Source organism: Gossypium arboreum, chromosome 10 (assembly GCF_025698485.1).
Source record: "Gossypium arboreum isolate Shixiya-1 chromosome 10, ASM2569848v2, whole genome shotgun sequence".
In the NCBI taxonomy this organism is placed as follows: domain Eukaryota; kingdom Viridiplantae; phylum Streptophyta; class Magnoliopsida; order Malvales; family Malvaceae; genus Gossypium; species Gossypium arboreum.
Window position 1 is genome coordinate 109765097 of NC_069079.1, and position 23517 is coordinate 109788613.

General features: G+C 33.1%; 1 protein-coding gene and 1 long non-coding RNA gene across 2 annotated transcripts; both read left to right on the top strand.

The window, feature by feature from the left end:
• The first annotated feature begins 13264 nt into the window (after positions 1-13264).
• LOC108488403 (major pollen allergen Bet v 1-A) lies at positions 13265-14189 on the top strand. The gene is made up of 2 exons (XM_017792684.2): positions 13265-13565; positions 13652-14189. Exons 1-2 carry the CDS (start codon positions 13385-13387, stop codon positions 13948-13950), a joined length of 480 nt encoding a protein of 159 aa, XP_017648173.1. The 5' UTR covers positions 13265-13384; the 3' UTR covers positions 13951-14189.
• A 1953-nt stretch (positions 14190-16142) lies between these two features.
• On the top strand, positions 16143-17538 carry LOC128281532 (uncharacterized). The gene is made up of 2 exons (XR_008271755.1): positions 16143-16333; positions 17261-17538. It is a non-coding gene; the product is annotated as an uncharacterized LOC128281532 (long non-coding RNA).
• Positions 17539-23517: the final 5979 nt, after the last annotated feature.

The following is a 23517-nucleotide window of genomic DNA, read 5'->3' on the forward strand; positions in this document are numbered from 1 at the left end:
ATAAAATAAAATAAAATAATTTTTATTTTTAACTTGAATTTGTGGTCTTGAAACCACTGTTTCGACCTCACCGAAATTTGGCTGTTACAGCTCTCCCCTTTAAATATTTTTGTCCTAAAAAATTCTTACCAGAAAATAGATTAGGGTATTGCTTCCTCATAGTATCCTTCTGCTCCCAGGTAGCTTCCTCTATTCCATGCCACTGCCAAAGAACTTTTACCAATGCTATATTTTTATTTCTTAGCTCTTTCGTCTCATATGCCACTATCTTAATCAATTCCTCATTGTAAGTCATATCAGGCTGAATCTCAACTTCTATTGGAGTAGTAACGTGCAAAGGATCCTATCGATATCGTTGTAGCATGGTCACATGAAACACATTATGAATTTTATCAAGCTTCGGAGGTAACGCTAACCGATATGCAACAAGCCCGATTCTTTCAATAATCTCATATGGTTCGATAAATCGTGGAGTCAGTTTTCCTTTGCGTCTAAACTAGAGAACTTTCTTCCAATGCGACACTTTCAAGAATACTTTGTCACCAACTTGAAATTCTATTTCTTTTCATTTCAAATCAGCGTAGGACTTTTAACGATCAGAGGCTGCTTTCAAACTATCTCGAATTATCTTCATCTCTCAGATCAAGTCAACTCTATGTATCTTTTTCTCACTTAACTCTGTCCAATATAATGGAGTTCTACACTTTTGACCATATAGAGCCTCATACGGTGCCGTTTTAATACTGGATTGATAACTGTTATTGTAAGCAAATTCAATCAAAGGCAAGTATTTTTCCCAGTTATCTCTAAATTCAAGTACACAGCACTGAAGCATGTCTTCTAGAATCTGTATCACACGTTTAGATTGTCCATCTGTTTGAGGATGGAATGCAGTACTAAAGTGTAAACATGTGCCTAGAGCTTCATAGAAGTTACTCCAAAATCTATATGTAAACCAAGGGTCTCTATCTGAGATAATGGAGATTGGCACTCTGTGTAGCCTTACAATCTTAGAGACATATAATTCAGCCAATCTATCAAATGAAAAATCCATACGTACCAGGATAAAGTGTGCCGACTTCGTTAAACGATTGACAATTACCCAGATAGCACCTTTCTTTCGGTGATAAAGGTAATCTCGTTACAAAGTCTATGGTAACTCTTTCCCATTTCCACTCTGGTATTGTAATTGGTTGCAATAATTCCAAAGTTACTTGATGTTTGGCCTTTACTTGTTGACATATCAAGCATTTCGATACAAATTTAGAAATATCCCGTTTCATTCTCGGCCACCAGTACATCTTTTTCAAGTCACTATACATCTTATTACTACCAGGATGTATAGACATGTTATCATTATAAGCTTTATTCAAAATATTTTATATCAGTTCTGAACTTTTCAGTACACATACTCTGCCTCTGAATAATAAACAACCATTGGTCCCGATCTGAAATTCTGAGTCAGGAGTCGATTCACTTTGTATCCATTTCACTTGCAACCTATCATCATTTTTTTGAGCTTCAGAGATTTGTTGCATAAACGTCGGTCTAAATTTTAGCTCAGCTATGAGTGAACCATCATCAGATAAAGACAACTGAGTGCTCAATGCCCGTAAGGCAAACAAGGATTTTCGACTCAAGGCATCTACCACTACATTAGCTTTCCCCAGATGGTAATCAATAACGAGATCATAATTTTTCAATAATTCCAACCATCTACGTTGCCTCAAATTCAGTTCTTTCTGTGTCATTAAATACTTTAAACTTTTGTGATCCGTAAAGATGTGACATATTTCACCAAAAAGATAATGCCGCCATATGTTTAATGCAAAAACAATAGCTGCTAATTCAAGATCATGTACCAAGTAATTTCTTTCATGCGATTTTAGTTGCCTAGATGCATAAGCCACTACTTTACCACATTGTATCAATACACATCCTAAACCATTCAATGAAGCATCGCTATAAACAGCAAATTTCTTACCCGATTTAGGTTGGACTAATACATGCACTTCCATCAATAAAGCTTTCAATCTATCAAAACTCTGCTGGCATTTATCAGTCCAATCGAATTTCACTTCTTTTTGCAACAATCGAGTCATCGAAGAAGCTATCATTAATAACCCTTTAACAAATATCTAATAGTATCCTGCTAGTCCCAAAAAACTTCTAACTTCTGAAACATTCTTCCGTGGCTTCCAACTTACAATAGCTGAAATTTTGTTTAGGTCCACCCGAATACCCTCCGAAGATGCAACATGTCCAATGATACTAACCTCCCGTAGCCAGAATGCACATTTACTGAACTTAGCATATAGTTGTTTCTTAAGCAGAGTTTACAAAATAATTTTCAGATGTTCAGCATGCTCATTCACATCCCGAGAGTAAACCAAAATATCATCAATAAAAACAACTACGAACCTGTCCAGGTATGGTCTGAAAATTCTGTTTATTAAATCCATAAATACCACCGAGGCATTTGTTAATCCAAATGGCATCACCAGAAACTCATAATGCCCATATCTGGTTCTAAAAGTTGTCTTCTGCACATTTGAATCTTTTACTCGTAGCTAATAGTAACCAGATCGTAGATCAATTTTCGCAAATATAGTGGCACCTCTTAATTGATCAAACAAGTTATCTAGATGAGGCAATGGGTATTTATTTTTGATTGTGACTTTATTAAGCTGTCTGTAATCGATGCATAATCTCAATGATCCATTTTTCTTCTTTACAAACAATATTAGTGCACCCTATGGTGAAAAGCTGGGTCGGGCAAATCCTCTATCAATCAACTCTTGCAATAGTACCTTCAACTCTTTCAATTCAGTAGGAGCTATTCTATAAGGTGCTATAGATATCAGTGACATCCCTGGCAAAAGGTTTATGGAAAGTTCCACCTCTTTAGCTGGAGGTAAACCAGATAGTTCTTTTGGAAATACCTCAGGAAACTCACAAATAACCGGCACTGACTAGATTTTCAACTCTGACACTTTGGTGTCCAGTACAATAGCAAGATAAGCCTCATACCCTTTTTTAATATATCTCTGTGTTGATATTGCTGAAATCACATTAGACAATCCATCCAGTTTCTCAGATTCAACCTGGAGTAACTCACCATTCTGACACTTCAATACAATGTATTTATGCTTACAATTTACCACTACATCATGTTGGGTTAACCAATCTATTCCCAATATTAAAATAAATTCATCAAAAGGTAACAACATCAAATTAGCCAGAAAATAATAACCCTCTATCATCAATAGGCAATTTTTACAAACTTTATCCACCATAACATGTTGACCCAAGGGGTTTGAAACTTTAACCACAAATTTGGTGAATTCAACAATCATATTTTTATCATATGCAAATTTTGTGCATATATATGAGTGCGTGGAACCAGGATTAATCAAAACAATAATATCAGTTTCAAGTAGAGAGAATGTACCAGTGATAACATTTGGTGTCGAAGCATCTTCCCTTGCATGTATTACATATGTTCTTGCAGGAGCCCGAGCCTCGGATTTAGCTGTTGATTCCCTTGTAGTGCTATAACTACCACCGATATTTTTAAAATGCCGTGGTGGTCTACCCTTCGAGAGAGGATTACTCGGCTTCGGGGTCTGTTTAATATATTTCTCGACCCTTTTCGGGCAATCTTTAAGAAAATGGTCAAGAGAACCACACTTGAAGCAAGCCCCACTTCTCATCCGGCACTCTCCGAAATACAATTTATTATAGATATTGCATCGTGGTTTGGGGTTTCCAACACTCCCAACATTGGTGATCAAGGGAGACGAAGACCTCGGGTTGGTGCGTTTAGAACTTCGTTCCTTTCCCGAATACTCTCTTGAGGTAGAAAAACACTCATGATAATTCTTTGATTTCTTTGAAACAGATGGTTGCGTCTTGCTCATAAATCTTTTGCTCGTAACCCGAGCTTCCCTTTCCGCTTGCCTATTTTCTTTGCTTAATTCCTCGGCCTTGTGTGCCCGTTCAAGCAATACCACAAATTCTCTTAATTCTAGAATTCCAATTAACAGCTTGATATCTTCGTTTAGCCCTTCTTCAAATCATTTTTACATTCGGGCTTCAGTCTGAACCCATTCACTAGCATACTTTCTTAATCTAATAAATTCCCGTTCATACTCGGACACTGTCATAGTCCCCTATTTGAGCTCTAGAAATTCCTTCTTCTTCTGGTCCAAGAATCTCTGACTAATATACTTCTTTTAAAACTCTATTTGGAAAAATTCCCATGTAATATTTTCCCTAGGTACCATAGAAGATATGGTTTTCCACGAATGGTAGGCCGTGTCTTTCAACAAAGATATAGCAAATTTCATACATTCGGCTGGTGTACATGACAACTCATCTGGAGCCCGAATAGTATTTTCCAGCCAGAACTTGACCTTCTTTGGATCGACATCGGTCGTGGCCTTAAATTCTTCAACTCCATGTTTTCTGATTTTATCTACTGGAGCCTTACTAATTCTAATAGGTCTAGCATCTTGTGGCATTTCATCATGTTGTGAAGCAAGTGGAGGAGGTCGTTGAATAACAGATTTGTTCTCATATATTCACTAAACCATTCATCCATCAATTCAAAGAAGGCTTCTTTTGTCGTCTCACTTCAACCCTCAGATACGGGCCTTCTACTACCACTAGATGCAGCTACCTGCACGGAAGCTTGAGCAGTGCTCTCAGCTTCCTCAGTCTCAGCTCTAGCTTGGTTGGAAGAAATTACTATATGAAAATACATTTAAAAGTGGTCAGGAGATATCACACTATCATAATTTATATAATGGCATGTATAACTAGACTTGTACTTGCTACATTAATCCGAGAATCGACTAAACCGTAGCTCTGATACAACTAGATGTAACACCCCTAACCTGTATTCGTCATCAAAACATGGTTTCAGAGTATTACCGAAACTTTTAGAATATTTTTCAATTAATTTACGTAAATTACTATTCATTTATTGAGATTATACATATCGTCCTTTATATGAACCCTTGAGGCCCAAAACGAGTGTTGGAAACAAATCGGGACTAAATTAGGAACTCAGGGAATTTTTCACGAAATTCCAAAACTTTTCCTAGGTGTAGGACTCACACGCCTGTGTGGTCTAGGGACACGCCTATGTGGTTAGGCCGTGTACGACACGCGCCTGTGTCCCTAACCCGTGTAGCTCTCTGACTTTTAAAGCATGAAGAAATTGAAGTCACACGGCCAAGTCACATGCCCGTGTGCTAGACCATGTGGCGAATTTTTATTTTCGAAATTTAGGTACAGTTTTCACATGGCCGTGTAACACGCTTGTGTCCGAGGCCATATATGACACACGGCTAGGACATATGCCCATGTCTTAGCCCGTGTGCCCAATTCTGAGCATTTTGTTTCTTATTTTTAAGACGCAGGGGACACACAGCCAGACCACATGCCCATGGGACAAGCCATGTGTCATACACGGCCCAGACACACTCCCGTGTGTCTGCCCGTGTGGACAAAATAAGGCCATTTCCTAGTCTCATTATCACCCAAAACTTACCATTTTCCTACACTAAAACTCACAAATATATATCCGCCAATCCAACATCATATTCACAAGAAATTTGACATCAATCATATAGTATTATCTCATGCATCAATAGATATAAACTTACTCATGTCATAAACTCATATCCTAACACAATTTCATAAAACCAACACATAATAAGAACTTACATGATTATCAAAACACCATTTTAAAATAGCCAAACTTAGACCATCATTAGCCACTCCAATGGCTAGGTTACAAAACAACCATTACAAGCCATCGTTGGCCAACTAAGCTTATACATGCCCTTATACCAAAATAAGATTTCTATTTATACCAAAATGAGATAGTGGATAGTGTGATGACTACTCCAACCAACTTCCAACCTTCACGAGCTTTGAGCACTATAAAACAGAGAAAAATAAACGGAGTAAGCATTTTATGCTTAGTAAGTCCGTATAACGGGAAATAAACTTACAGATCTTATTTATTAACACAAGCACACATAAATACATATCCCATCAATTTTGGGTAAGTTACCTAAACACTTACACTTATTCAAACAAGTTAGTCACATAATCTCATATGAATATCAAGTAAACATAGATGAGCTCATCACATTACAAGCTTCCATTAATTTCACCTTTCCCACTCTTCAAGATTCTTTTCCGTCGAACTACTGAAATCTCGATGGATGTTCGGGTAATATACACATGTACAAAAGTACCCATTGGGTACATAATGAAAAGGCACACCCTTGAGTCATACATTTTACCGTAGGATTACTAGTCCAGGCTAAATCCTATCCGTAGCATATGCTCTAAAGAGCTTAATATGGATTACCCGTCTGGGCTAAGTCCAATTTATAACCTAACTCAAGAGGGCTTACATTAGAATTACTCGTCCGGGCTAAATTCTATTTGCAACATATGCACTATTATTTTTAACCCATCAAAATTCAACATTCGACCAGAACACGATAATTTGTCCATATTACACAACTTGAAACTATTTCATTATGTATATATATATCACCTCACACATAACAACACAATCATACAATTCAATTCAAGCATATTAACATACATTTTTAAGTTACACGAACTTACCTTGAAAATGGTTTGTTTTTGAATTTCAACTAATCCGAAACCTTTTGCTTTCCTCGATCTAGTTTCGCAGTTGGTCTTTTCAGAACTATATGGATAAATTTAACTATTAATCTATCACATTTCATATACATTTGTATTCTATTGGATTCTAGGCAAAATTACCATTTTACCCCTATCCTTTTCAAAAATTTCGATTTTGTCCCTAAGCTCGGAAAATGAAATTCACGAAATTTAACCCATTTTCCAAGCCTAGTCGATATCTATAAACAACATTTACAGCATACATTTTTCACAAATTTCTAAATTTTCCATGGGTTTTTACCATTTTCATTTTAGTCCCTAAATTAAGTTTTCATCAAAAATTACTTTGTAAAAGTTGTTTATCTATGAATAAATTTTCATTTTCTACCATAAATTTCTAATTTTTAGCATATTCATCCATGATCCAAATTTCATACCTTGATAACTTTTCAAATTAATCCTATAAATAGAGAGATTAGACTATCCCGGTTTCAAAAATATAAAAATCGTTAAAAACGGGACTTGATTTCATATCTTTTCAAGCTTGGTAAGTTTTCTTCCTCTCTCATAGGGTTTCCATAGAAATTTTGAGGAAGATGACATGAAATTAGATGAATATTCTTTTTATTTAATTTCCATCTTTTAATTTTAATGATTTCCAATTTAGTCCCCTGCCTTTTCTAATTTTTCCATGGATGAGTCATTAAAATATCTACTAACTACTCTTCAATGGTCTAATTACCATATAAGTATCTTAAGTTTTGAATTCCATAGCTATTTGATACCTATAACTACTAGAATCCAAATTTTTTATTTTATGCAATTTAGTTCTTTACCTAATTAACCACATAATCGATAAAATTTTCGTGTCAAAATTTTCATGTGACCTTCCTATCACGTTGCCAACCATAAAATAAAATAAAATAAAATTTATTTTTAACTTAGATTTGTGGTCTCGAAACCACTGTTTCAACCTCACCGAAATTGGGCTGTTCAAAATAATACTTAAAAAATATGGTTTTTGTTATGGTAATTTTAAGCAGATCTTGCACCTGTGCCAATTGGTAGTAGCATTGATTGCTTAGAAAAATTTCAATGTTAGAGTTGGAAAACTTTTGGAAACAAATTTCTTTAGGTTGTAAATTCTATAATTGATTGGGATATTTATCAGCTCATCTTGGATATCCAAGCTACACTTAGCAAGAGATCTTGGAGATTTCGGATTGGAATCTAAACAATCATCATCCATTTACTCATGGATCTAATCGAATCAACCTATAAAAGGAAGCTTATCTGAATGATTCAAGCCTTAACTTGTGTTCTTTAGGAGATATTGTTTGTGCAAGTTATCTTGTTAACTCAGATGGATATTTTAAAAGATATAGTTTATTAGAAAGTCTTTTTCACTTATATATTGTGAAGACTAAGGGTGAAAATGAGATAGGTGCTCGGAAGCTACTCAAATTCGACTAAAAAAATTCAAATTCAATTAGATAATTGTCGAGTCCAACTCAAGCAATTTGATCAAGTCAAATTAGAGCTTAATAATACTTGACTCGATTGGCTTGCGATCCTTAGTAAGCTCTTTATATTTTTATATTATTAAATCACATCAATACCCTTAATTATATTATTAACCTTAAGCTTATTATTGAGTTAACCTCGAGTTCGAGCTTGAGTATAAAAATTGGTAAATGAGTTAAATTGAGCTTGAACTTAAAAAATAAATGTTCAGTCAAGCTCAAGTCAAGTATAGAGCTCCAAATTTCAAGATGAGCTTAATAGTATTCAAGCTCGACTTGGCTAGATTACCCCTAGTGAAGACTTGAATAGGTTATGTACTTAGTGGGAGCACTTTATTTTATTCAAGTAAGGAACATTTTTGTGAATTCATCAAACAGTAATGATCAAGTGTGTGACTTGGTTAGTTTCCTAAGTTTTCAAGGGAAACTTAGAGGGGATGTTTGGATCTTAGGTACAAAAGTGAGAAGTCTAACTTGGTGAGTGTTAGTTCTTGGAAACACTTATTGTATAAGGACCTCAGATAGTGAATATCCTTTCTAGGAAACCCCCATAGATGTAGGGAAATTGAACTACATAAACATCCATTATGTTTCTTTTTCTACACTTTTCATCACTAGTGTTTGAAGCAGTTGCTACAAGTATCCGTCGCTGGAGAAGGGTTACGAGGCATTACCTATCGTAGAACAAATTAAATAGACATTCATTTCAATACTAATCATCTAATAAAATTTTAAACCAATCTAACATGCTTCGATTCTATAATTCATACAATTTCCAAATTAATATTCAATCATTATAACTAAGGAATCGTGGCAATCGAATGCTTAACTTATAACCAAGTAGATTTCATATCATATACCAATCACATATTAAGACATCCATTCATATAAATATAATTTATTAGCTACCTTTCAAAAACACTATTTATAAATATGCACTTCTTCACTATTTACTAAGTCAAGCCAAACCACATATATAAGGCATATTTTAAACACAAACATTTAACTTAACAACTTAACCTTTAATAACCAAATCATGAACAAACATATCATAAGCATATAAAGGTATATTTTACCTATTGTTATCCAAATATACACACCCCTTTACCGTTTCCAAAATACATATGCATAGCCAATCTTTTAACTATATATTTGGTCATAAAATTTATTCTTCAATAATTCAACCAATTACACAATTTAACTCAAAACTAATTGTAACATTTGGAACCGTACCTAAATGACCATCAAATAAATTACAAAACATATTCATACCTCAACATTTCAAACAGTACCTTAACAAACAATATGCAAGCTATCACATATACATAACCTAGCTTATATGAGCATATGTATTTTATCAAAACACATCATTTACCATTTATCTCACTTAAGCCAAATTTTATAATCAACCACCACAGAAAATATACCACAAATCATGCTTCCAAAACGAGCTACTTTCATGGCCGATTATATTTCATCATTTACACATCTCATTTTCGAATCATATAACCAACATCACAAACATATTTAACATGAAACATACCTCCAAATTAAGCTTATAATATAACCATATACATATATACCAACATTAGTATCATGATCAAGCCATTTTTGCATGGCTTATATATATACACATACCAAAATCAACATATCCAAGTATAATCTAGCCTATACATGCCATAGGTTCGAAAATTCAGCTTATAAAGCACTGAAAATAGTCGATAGTGTAATAAACTTCACTGACGATCCTCGAGCTTGTAACTTGACTCCAAAATCTATAAAACAGAGGCAAACATACACTCACAATAAGCTATCATAGCTTAGTAAGTCATAAGCAAATTAATAACTCAATAAAAATATCAACTCAATTTAACCAAACCAATTTATGCTATCATAATCACATTTAATTTCAAGCTCACAATTTCATATACATCATATACTTTCATATATAAAATTCTCCTTGGCCGAATATACATGTATCTATTATCAAAGTGACATTCAATTTCAAAACCATAGTACCATTATATAACCGAATATATACATACTCATAAGTATATACTCTTGAATCAAACTTTAATATCTCATACTTATGCATATCATGTGGCCAAATATACTTCACAAATACACATATATTTACACTAGCATAATGTATAATTTGCATCACATATCAAATAACCAACTTACCTTATTTTCGAATAAGTAATCAACTATCTCATACCTGATCACCTTAGCTTGATTTACACATTTGATCACAACTTATCATTGCTCGTTGAACCATTTGAAATTGAATAGGATACTCGGATAATCACACATATCGTACAATGCCAACGTCCCAGATGTGGTCTTACATGCCATCACATATCGATGCCATTGTCCCAGATAGGGCCTTACACGAATCAAATACGATGCCAATGTCCCAGACATGGTCTTACACGTAATCACAAATCGATGCCAACATCCCAGACGTGGTCTTAAACGAGAACACATATTAGAAATCCTATGTCAAGACATATGTATCCTAGCTATTCCTAAGGTTCGTACGGGCTTTCGGACGTCGTAACTCGATCAAATCGAACTCGTACACATAGCTTTCAAACATATTCACATTCGGCTACCATATATATATATATTTTCACATAAATTATTATAGCATATAAAACTCATATTTATTTAAAATTAACAACATCTATTTGCTTATAAACTTATCTCGGGCAACAATAATCAGAACAGGATGACTAATCAACAACTTTGGTTTTCCCTCGATCCAAATCCGATATCTTTGGATCTTGATCTAAACATATTCAAATTAAACTCATTCAAACATAATTTCATTCAATTTATTCCAAAAACACATAAATGGGAAAATTACCATTTTACCCTTGACATTTAACACTTTTTACAATTTAGTCCAAATTGCACAAAACACAAAACATGTAAAATTTGCACACACCATGCTTAGGCCGAATGCTACCCATGTTCATACAAGTCCATACATTTAATTTATTTCACATTTTAGTCCCTCAATTTATTATTTTTCAATTTAGTCCTAGTTACTCAAAATCATCAAGAATTCCAATACAAAACATATTAATCAAAAACATATCTTTCATAATTCATAAACTAACATCACAAAGCTCAATTATTCATCAATGGCATAACTCAAAATATTCATCAAAATTAGAAATTCAAGCATGGGCTTTGTATATTACACTGCAACGATCTAAAAAACATAAAAAATTATCAAAAACCGTGCTAGATACATACCTTAATCAAGCTCAACAATGGCTGAATACCCTAAGCTTTATTTTCTTTCTTTCTTTCTTTCTTTCTCAAGTTTCGGCAAAAACAACATAATATGCATGGTTATTTTAATTTTATGTTTTATTATAATACATATTTTACATATTTAACCTTTAAACTAAAATATAAAACCATTATAATATAAGGTCACAATCGTCCATCATATATAATTATGGTTTAATTGCAACTTAAATGCCTCATGCAATAAAAGCAACATCAATTCGGCCCTTTTACAATTGACCATCAAATTTTCATTTTACGTGATTAAGCCCTTTTTATTAAATTGACACTTAAACGGCAAAATTAAAACACGAAAATTTCACAGATATAAATTCATACATAATAAACACAGAAAATAATTTTAAAATATTTTTCTGTCTAGGATTCATGGTCCTGAAACCACCATTCTGAATAGGGTCTAAATCGAGCTATTACAGAGCTGCTCTAAGCTAATCGCTTGATTACGTCTTCAAATATCAATTTAAACTTAACAATTTCTTTATAAAAGAATTCTAAAAGATTTACTTTCTTTAATGAATTAAATTAAAATTAGAGATAAACAATGGCCATTGATGATGAATTCTTATTGTTCTAAAATTTTTCCATCTACAAGATAGTTCAAAGGAAAATGATACATTAAGCCTTATTTCATAAATATATATATATATAGAAATTGTCTACTCTTGAAACCTTAAAATTCATATTCATTGATAACTTATAATTATTCATGTTGCAATAAAAAAATACCAGTGAAGCAACAATTATTTGTAATAAAACTATATATTGGTCCAAGTTCACAACAATTATACTATATTATGTTATATTGCATTGCATTATATTATATTATATAATATTGTTTTTGTTTTCTTTTCTTTTTCTCATATGTGAGAATAAACTAATAAATCAAAGTTGTTTTCACATCTAGGGGCTTTGGATCCATTGACCGAGCAACAAGGAGAAGGATTAAAGCAATTTTAAGAATTCATGAATGGAAAAGAACATATGATGGCATGGCCTTACAATAAAGCTGAGATTTATATACAGTAAAGTTAAAATTGAAGATCTAGTAAAAAATGTTGATACTGATTCATTCAAAGTAGTATTCATAATATCATTTTGAGAATATGCTAATTTTTTAAAATTATGTAACTGATGCAATCTACCTTGAATTTAATAAAATAATCACTATCAAAGAATAAAAATATTCTATAAATAAGTTTAGACTGATAATGATATGTTTTTAAGACTTAATAAAATAATAATTCAAAATAATTATTCTACTATCAAGTGTTTAGCGTAGTAATAAAGTACATTATATTCTCAAATAAAAAATAAGATTCGAGCTGAAATGATAATCTTAAAAAAAATTACAAATTTCAAACATAAATTGTAAAATAAATAATTAAATGCAAAAAAATATCCTCACAATAATAAATTAAGGCAAAATTATTGATTTAAACAGTATAACAACTGTCTGCCAGTTTGCAATAAATTAACGAATTAATTGAATGGAAAGTCTCAATCAGCCCATTTCATTATTTCCTATATATATTTATCTAAGCATTTAAAAACAAGACAATCATGAAAAAGAAAAAGTAACAGCCAAAGTGATACAATATTTGAAGTCACCGATTGGATATTTAACAAATAATTCTGCTTGCCTTTCTTGACTATTACAAATTCAATGAAAATTAATAATTATAGTGGATATAACTCCTATTAAAAATTGAAATAAATTTTGTTCTTAAGCTTAAGCTTCAGTCTATAAATACCATTTTAATTTCACATTTTCCCACACCTCAAAACATTCATTCAATCATCCATTTTTCTTCTTTGCTTCTCTTCCTTTTAAACTTAGAAACAAAACATATAGTAGCATTAGAATCATGGGTGTTGTGAGTTATGAGTTTGAGGTAACCTCCCCAATTGCTCCAGCCAGGCTTTTCAAGGCTTTTGTTCTTGAGGCTGCCAAGATTTGGCCCACGGCTGCCCCTCATGCAGTCAAGAGTGTTGAGCTCGAAGGTGATGCTAGTCCTGGAAGTATTGTAAAGATCACCTTTGTTGAAGGTTAGTTCTTTAACTTTCACAATCTTTTTTTTTTTTTTTGAATGTGTTCAACACGAGTATATCGAATAACAAGCATTTTTGCTTAGGCCTTCCATACCAATATATGAAGCACCAGATTGGAGGACATGACGAAAACAATTTTTCATACAGTTACAGTATGATTGAAGGTGGGCCTTTAGGGGACAAGCTTGAGAAAATCAGCTATGAGAACCAGTTTGTGGCAGCTGCAGACGGAGGAAGCATTTGCAAGAGCTCAATAAAATATTACACCGTTGGCGACTATGTAATCACCGAAGATGAAATCAAGACTCTCATTAAAGGGAGTGAGGTAGTTTACAAGGCTATTGAAGCTTATCTTTTGGCTAACCCCGATGCCTGCAACTAAAGATACAGCTTCCTTTGAATTTTCATGCATGCTTTTAAAGGGTGGTGTGATTCTAATGGTGTGGTTTTGATATTTTCTTTTCGTCTTGAACTCTAAACTGTCTTTGGATTATTCCAATAAAAGTGATGGTGATCAGACTTTGGTCATCTTAATTCATTTTTAATATAGGGTTTGAGTTGAAGCATCTTTGGTATAAATAATGAAATAAAATAAGCATATAAACTTGGTTTTAAATGGAATATATTTTGCAAGGATTCTGCAATATTTTTTTCATATATCGTTTGAGTTAAACAAGGAGTAATAAACTCCAAATCTCTAGTATTTCCAAGACATGAACCTAAAGTAAATTTGACTAAAATTTCCACCTCATAATTTGATATGGGCAGCAAGACCAAGTTCACAACTCTTTGTTTATGTTATTTTTATTAGGGTTACTAACATTTTATATAAAAGAATTTTAAAATATCTGGTTATGATTCTTTAAATATATAAAATAATTTTAAAGTATTAAATGTAGAGGCATTTATAGTCGTGTTAAGTTTTGAACGGACTTGAAATGATATTAAATCATATATGTAAAATTTCAATTTCAGCCTTACTTGAAATATATATCTCAAATTTTAACAACACTTGTACATATTTATAAAAAAAGTTAATCAATCCAGTTAAAACTTGTTCATATATTTTTTAAATTAATAATATGTTATCTTCAATAATTATAGTATTATTATATTTAATTTTTACATATTATAAATTATATAATATATAAAAAATTTAACTTCAAAATGAATAAAACTAAGCTCGAACCTTGCATATTAAAATTCAAGCTCAATTCATATTTTAAAACTAAATTCATTTTTGAACTTAATATTTCTCTTAAAACTCTTTTAAACATGATTTGAATTTTTAGATTTAGACAAATAAGTTAACTCTTGCATAGAGGTTGAAGTACGCATGCATTAGATGTATTTTCCGACTTAAATATGCATGTAGTTGATTAATCAAAATAGCTTATTGTTCAGGAGAATATGTCACTACCTTTTTAAAGTCAAAGGTTGAGAAACTTTAATGAACATATATATAAGATAAGGGGAAACTGGAAAGACATTTTTGTTGGTGTTAAAGACTATACATTAATTGGTTATTTATTTGCATTTGAAATTCTTTTAATAAACTATTCCAAATCAAAACAACACGGATTATCTCAAAATGGTAAAATTATCCTAACAATCTATCACATCCCATATTTTTATTGTTATGTTTGCATAATTGTTTCAAATAATGAGTACTAGTTTGATGGTTAAGAGATAATTAAGAGAGAGGATTTGTCCTTGAGATTTGAATTCAAATTTGTAACAGCCCGATTTAGACCCTATTCGGAATGATAATTTTGGGACCATGAATCCGAGTCAAAAAAATTTTAAAATTATTTTCTGTATTTATCATATGTGAAATAATATCTGTGAAATTTTTGTGCTTTAATTTTTTCGTTTAAGTGCTCGATTTAATAAAATGGCTTAATCCCGTAAAATGAAAATTTGATGGTTTAATGTGTAAGGGCAGGATTGTGATTGTCTTTATAATTTGAAGTGTTTAAGTTGGAATTTTTCCATGATAGCATGTAATGGACGGTAATGACCTTATATTATAATGGTTTTATATTTTATTATAAAGATTAAATTTGTAAAATACTAAATAATATATGTTATAATAAGACATAAAATTAAAAGCCATAAGTGTTCATCTTTTTGGTTGACCGAGTATCAAAAATAAAGAAAGAAAAAAAAAGTCTTTAAGGGTTCGGCCAAAGATTAGCTTGATTGAGGTATGTAACTAGCTCGGTTTTTGATAATTTTTACGTTTTTGAGATCATTGCAGTGTAATGTACAAAGCCCATGTTTGAATTTCTGATTTTGATGAATATTTGGAGTTATGTCATTGATGAATAATTGAGCTTTGTGATGTTAGTTGATGAATGATGAAAGATATGCTTTGGATTAATATGTTTTGTATTGGAATTTTTGATGATTTTGAGTTATTAGGGCTAAATTGCAAAAATAATAAATTGAGGGACTAAAATGTAAAATAAATGAAATGTATGGACTTGTATGAACATGGGTAACATTCAGCCAAAGCATGGTGCGTGCAAATTTTGCATGTTTTGTGTTTTGTGCAATTTGGACTAAATTGTAAAAAGTGTTAAATGTCAGGGGTAAAATGTTAATTTGTCTATTTATGTGTTTTTGGACTAAATTGAATGAAATTATATTTGAATGAGTTTAATTTGAATATTTTTAGATCAAGAACTAAAGAAATCGGATTTGGATCGGGGGAAAACCAAAGTTGTCGAATAGTTGTCCCGTTTCGATTATCGTTGTCCGAGGTAAGTTTATAAGCAAATAGATGTTGTTAATTTTAAATAAATAAGAGTTTTATATGCTGAAATGAACTATGTGAAAGTATATATGTGTTAGCCGAATGTGTATATGCTTGGGAGCTATGTTTACGAATTCGTTTTGACTAAGTTACGATGTCCGAAAGCCCCGTACGAACCTTAGGAATAGCTAGGATACATATGTCATGACATAGGATTTCCAATATGTGTTCTCGTGTAAGACCACGCTTGGGACGTTGGCATCAATATGTGATTATGTGTAAGACCATGTCTGGGACATTGGCATCGTATTTGATTCGTGTAAGACCCTGTCTAGGACTGTGGCATTGATATGTAATTGCAAGTAAGATCACGTCTAGGACGTTGGCATTGTATGATATGTGTGATTATCCGAGTATCCTATTCAATTCCAAATGGTTCAATGGGCAATGATAAGTTGTGATCGAATGTGTAAATCGAGCTAAAGTGATCAGGTATGTGATATTTGATTATCTATTTGAAAATAAGGTAAGTTGGTTGTTTGATATATGATGCAAATTAAACATGATGCTAATGCAAATTTATGTGTATTAGTGAATTATATTCGGCCACATGTTATGAATAAGTATGTGATATTAAAGTTGGATTCATTAGTATTTGCATACGAGTGTGTTGACATTCGGTTATAAAATGATATTATGGCTTTAAAATTGAATGATACTTTGATAATAGATATATGTATATTCGGCCAAGGTAAAATTTATATATGAAAGTATATGTTGTATATGAAACTTTAAGCTTGAGATTAAATGTGATTATGTTATTATAAATTGGTTTGATTAAAAGAGTTGATTATGTCATTGAGTAATTTATTTGCTTATGACTTACTAAGCTATGATAGCTTGTTGCGTGTGTATGTTTGCCTCTGTTTTATAGATTGAGAAAGCTAGTTACGGGCTCGGGGATCGTCAAGGAAGTCCGTCACACTATCGATCGTTATTTCGGTATTTTATAAGTTTGAAACTTTGAACATATGGCATGTATAGGCTTGATATATTAGTTTTGGTTAGTTTTGAGATTGTAAATATATGAGCCATGCGAAAATGACTTGAAATAATGCTTATGTTTATGCATTTTCGGTTGTGTTGTGTTATGAGTTATGTTGGAAATTATGTTTCATAGTATAAATGTATGATATGCTTGATATATATAAATGTTTTGGCACGAAGTAATTATATATGACTTATGATTAATTCATTTGGAAAGTTTGATATATGTGGTTGTTGAATATGTTTAGGTTATGGATTGTTAATGACTTATCATTGAGATGCATAACTTGAAATATAGGTGATGGTTATAAGTTATTTGTGATCAGGCAACTGTGTTTAAATCATGTCATTAAGTGTTTACTTATATGTTAATGTTATAATTGTGGTATTGAATATTGTGGACTAAATTAGGCTATGAAAATTTTATTAATGAATGTGGTTTTTGTGTTGGTTTCAAATGGCACGTTTACTTGGATATTTTGGTTTAGAAATGATAAATAATGTGTATATGTATATTTGGCAAAGGTTTCTGATTCATATTGATATGTATGTGATTTGGTATATAGTAAAATTTTATAATTATATTATGTCTTGAATGTTGTCATAAATGACCGAATATGTATTCAATTAATTGGATGGTGGTTGACTAATTAGGTACGAATGGTTAAGACAAATAATGAGTATACTACTTGAATGTTTTGGTCAGTTTATTTGGGTAATTTAATTGGTTAAGTTGATGATATATTCGGCATATGTTAGGTAGAATATTATATATGTATCCATGTTATGCAATTGTTGTCGTTAGGTAAACAAATGTTATAATGATAGGTTAATTAGTTAGTCGAATAAGTAGTGAGATGAAAAGTTAGATATATATGTAAATTGATTTGGTAATTGAATACATTAAGGTTGTGTATGAGTTTAAATATTAGTTGGTGTGAAATGATTTATTTATTTTAATAAACTTATGTCTTGAATAAATAAATGGTACGTTAATATTTGATGATGAAATAGACATAATGGTACATGTTAGTTATATGAAATGAAATACTGTATGTTTGCATGTTTTAAAGTATGCGCATATAATTTGTAAAATAATAAGTTATTTTATATTTAGTTTATTCGAATGCCATAAATGATAAGTATACATATATGATTTGAATAGTGAAGTTTTAAAGCATGTGAATTATGACTGTTCTGAAATGTGCTTTGGTCAGTAATGTCTCGTAACCCTATTCTGGCGATGGATACGGGTTAGAGGTGTTACAAAATTCTTTCCCTTGTGTCATGTTTAATTTTTTGCTATTTTTTCTTTCATCCCCTTTTTTGTGCCACCCCTACCTAGATACCCTAGGTATAAATGATAATTTTTTTCTTTTTTCTGTCAGTTTTTCTCATTTGTTTTTCTCTCTACTCTGTCAATTTTTCTCTCTTTTCTTCAACCTTGTGCCGCCCCATAATCTAGTTTTATTGTGAAAAAATAAATAGAATAAAATAAATAAAAATAAAGAACACATAAATTTTACGTGGAAACCCTTTCGGGAAAAAAACCACGGGCAGAGGAGAAGAAAATTCACTATGTCGAAAATTTTTTACTCTAATACAAGAGGAATAGACTATGTCTATTTATAGGCTTGCAAAGCCATATTCTAGTAGGATTGAAACACCTTATCCTAATTAATATAAAATAGATGGAGTTTAATAAGGTTTAAAACCTTATTCTAAAATAAAATAAAAGAAGTCTAGTTCTATATGGATTTTACTTTTATTTTATTTTCCATCGTATTTTATTTAAATAAAATTTGGGTCACTTAATTCTAACAATCTCCACCTTGACACAAATTCTCAATGAACAAGTTCTTCATCGCGAACTTTCAATAAACAAGTTCTTCACCTCTTCCAAAAACCCTTAAGGGTTTAACTTCAACAATGAACACCAACCAAGTCTAAGCAATGCTCAAACTTGGTTATAGGAAGTGACTTAGTCATCATATCTGCAGGATTTTCATGAGTGCTAATTTTGCTCACAACAATATCACCACGAGCAATAATATCACGAACAAAATGATACCGAATATCAATGTGTTTTGTTCTCTCATGAAACATTTGATCTTTTGTAAGAAAGATGGCACTGACCGTCACAAAATCTTGTCTTGATTTGAAGGTCTTCATTGAGTTCACTAAATAGTCCCTTCAACCAAATAGCTTCTTTACAAGCCTCAAGAATCGCCATGTACTCAGCCTTCGATTGGTAGACAAAGCGATCGTAGTTTGCAAAGTGGCTTTCCAACTAATTGCACAACCTCCGATTGTAAAGACGTAACTCGTGAGAGATCTTCTTCTATCAAGGTCTCCAGCAAAATCAGCATCAACATACCCTATAACTCCATCTTTAGTTCTTCCAAACTATAAGCAAACATTAGTAGTGCCTCGTAAGTATCTTAAAATCCATCGAATCGCTTTCCAGTGTTCTTTACGAGATTCGCCATGTATCGCTAACCGCACCGATCGCATATGATAAACGGACGTGAACAAACCATAGCATACATGAGAGATCCTCTCGCACTAGAGTATGGAACATGTGACATGTACTCAATCTCATTATCGATTGAGGAGATAAGGCCGATGAAAGTCCGAAATGGGTGCTAAAGGAGTACTAACGAGCTTAGCACTCTGCATATTGAACCCGCAAAGAACTTTCTCAATGTACCCTTCCGACTTAGGTACAATTTACTTGCTTTTCTATCTCGAGAATCTCCATACCAAGTATCTTCTTTGCTGGTCCTAAATCTTTCATCTCAAATTCTTCACTTAGTTGGGCTTTAACCTTTCTTATCTCTCTTTTATCTTTTCTTCGCTATCAACATGTCATCAACATAAAGAAGTAGATACACAAAAGAACCATCACTGCTTTTTCTTAAAGTAGACACAACTGTCAAAACTACTTCTTTTGAAATCATGAGAAGTCATAAAGGAATCAAACCTCTTGTACCCATTGTCTTGGTGATCTGTTTCAAACCGTAAAGGGACTTTTTCAGCAAGCAAACATAGTCCTCTTTTTCGAGACTATAAAACCCTCTGGTTGTTGCATGTAAATATCTTCCTCAAGTTCTCCATGCAAAATGCGTTTTACATCTAACGCTCAAGCTCCAAATCATGCATGGCAACAATACCAAGCAAAGCTTGAATCGAACTATGCTTAACAACCTGGAGAGAACACATCGTGAAGTCCACTCGGAATTTGATTGTAACCCTTTGCAACAAGCCTTGCTTTATATCCGGTTCTTCAACTCCTGAGTCTCTTCTTTCTTTTAAACACCCATTTACAACGAATGACCTTTTTACCTTTAGGAAGTTTTACAAGATCCCATGTTCTGCTTTTTGTGGAGTGATTCCATCTCCTCTTGCATAGCAAACATCCACTTTTTCGAGTCTTCACGCCTAATCGCCTCGTAATAATTAAATGGCTCTTGATTCGTATCTATATCTTCACCACATTTAAAGCATAAGCAACTAGATCAACCTCGGCATACTTCTTTGGAGGTTTAATTTCTCTTCTTGTCCTGTTTTTGACGATAGAGTATTGCGGTGAAGAAGCAACTCTATTCTCAATTTTTGTATGGCTTGAGGAGTTGATTCGTATTAATCGATGCTCCACCTACTTTTGGTTTTCTTTATTGGAAGAGTCTTTAAGAGATAAGTTAGGTAGCATAGCGTTTCATCAAAAACAACATCTCGCTAATCACAACTTTTCTATTTTCAGACACCATAACTTATAGCCTTTACACCACTTTATAACCAAGAAAAACGCATTTAATGGATCTCGGTTCCAATTTTCCATTATCAACATGAGCATACGCAGACACCCAAAAATCTTTAAATCGAATAATTAGCGGGATTACCGGACCATACCTCTTGTGGAGTCTTTTCTCAATGGCAACGGATGGAGATCGGTTGATCAAAAACATGCAAGAGAGGTCGCTTCGCCCAAAATGACTTGTAAGTTGGCATTTGACAACATACATCGAACCTTCTCCATGATCGCTCGTTCATTCGCTCGCAACGCCGCTTTTCTTTGTGGAGTATGACGAATCGTCAAGTGTCTCATGATCCTTCGACTTGCACAATCTATTAAACTCATCGTAATGTAACTCTAAGCCATTGTCATGCAGACGGAGGTATTTTATCTGCTTTTCCGTCTGCTTTTCAATCATAATTTTCCAAGACTTAAATGTGGAAAACACATCGCTTTTCGCTTCGGAAGAACGCCCAAACTTTTCTCGGAAAAATCATCAATAAAGGTTAGCATATAATTAGCTCCACCTCTCGAAGGCACTCGACGGCCCCACGGATCGTAATGGATATACTCCAACGCTTCCTTCGTGTTATGGATTCCTCTAGTGAATCGAACTCTCTTTGCTTCCCAAAACACAAGGTGCTCACGAAATTGGTTTGCAAATTCCTTGCCCATTAAGAAGTCCTCTTTGCTTAATTTCGCCATGCCATTCTCACTCATATGCCCTAGGCGATATGCCAAAGTTTAGTAATATCATCATCGACAAGGAAGAGGAAGCGACAATGCATCACCAAGATAAAGAGAACCTCAGAAACATATAACTTGGCAATCTTTCTTTGCCCTTTCATCACAACAAGGACCCTTTGAAATCTTTAAAACCCCACTTTCAGTGTGTATTTGTACCCTTTTGAATCAAGAGTACTCAACGAAATTAAATTTCTTTTCAATTCGGAACATGCAAAGACGTCACTAAGTGTTCGACAACTCCATCAAACATCTTAACTTTAATTGTTCCAACACCTGCGATTTTACATGAAGCATTATTTCCCATAAAAACAACACCTTCAGACATCGTTTCATAAGTTGTAAACCAATCCCGATTGGGACTCATGTGGAAGGTGCACTGAATCAAGTATCCACTCCTCGCTTACTTTAGAATCATTGATGAAGCAACTAGAAGTTCACCATCGCTGTAGTCTTCTACAACATCACTTCACCGAATTTTTCGTTTGTTTTCCTTTTGATTCGCAGCCTCCCTTTTAATCTTATTTTGTAGCTTATAGCACTCAGATTTAATGTGCCCTTTCTTCTTGCGAAGTTGCAAGTTTTACCTCTGCTTGAAGATTTCGATCTACCCTTAGATTTACCACGAGGATTCCGTTCCTGTGTTCTACCACGATCATCATCAACATTCCGGTCTTGTCTCCCACGAACAATGAGACCCTCTCCCTGAGAGTTGGGTTTAACCACAAGATGCTTCATCTTATCATACGAGGTTAAAGAATCATAAACCTCATCAACTGTGAGAGACTCGCGGCTATATAAAATCGTGTCTCTAAAGGTTGAATAAGACGGGCAACGAACAAAGTAGAATCAACCCTAGATCTTCCTTATCATCTTGAACCTCCATGGCCTCCAAGTTTGAGAGAATTTCTTTAAACACTGTTAAGTGTTCGTGTACGACGCACCTTCCTCCAAACGATGAGCATAAAGACGCCGCTTCATATGCAACTTGCTTGTTAGAGTTTTCGACATACATATTTGTTCTAGCCTCTTCCATAATGCAATGGCAGTTTTCTCTTTCATCACATCCCGCAAAATTTCGTTGGACAAATGCGATGTAATTGTGTTAATGCCTTTCGATCCTTACGCTTCTTCTCTTCATCTGTTAATGTCGAAGGCATCTTATCTATCCTAGCGGTGGCATCCTCTAGATCCATCGTGCAAGAAGCGCTTGCATCTTAATTTTCCACAACGCAAATCGGTGTTGCGATCCAACAATGAATTTCATACTTCAAAGACGCCATTACCGTGATCGAGATGAATAACCCGAAGCTCGATACCAATTTGTGAAAAATAAATAGAATAAAATAAATAAAAATAAAGAACACATAAATTTTACGTGGAAACCCTTTCGAAAAAAACCACAGGCAGAGGAGAAGAAAATTCACTATGTCGAAAATTTTTTACTCTAATACAAGAGGAATAGACTATGTCTATTTATAGGCTTGCAAAGCCATATTCTAGTAGGATTGAAACACCTTATCCTAATCAATATAAAATAGATGGAGTTTAATAAGGTTTAAAAACCTTATTCTAAAATAAAATAAAAGAAGTCTAGTTCTATA

Excerpts from the sequence above, each read along its gene's own strand:
- LOC108488403 (XM_017792684.2), top strand. The coding sequence starts at position 13,385 with ATGGGTGTTGTGAGTTATGAGTTTGAGGTAACCTCCCCAATTGCTCCA. Across the intron at positions 13,566-13,651 it reads AAAGATCACCTTTGTTGAAG|GCCTTCCATACCAATATATG; the intron begins GTTAGTTCTTTA and ends ATTTTTGCTTAG.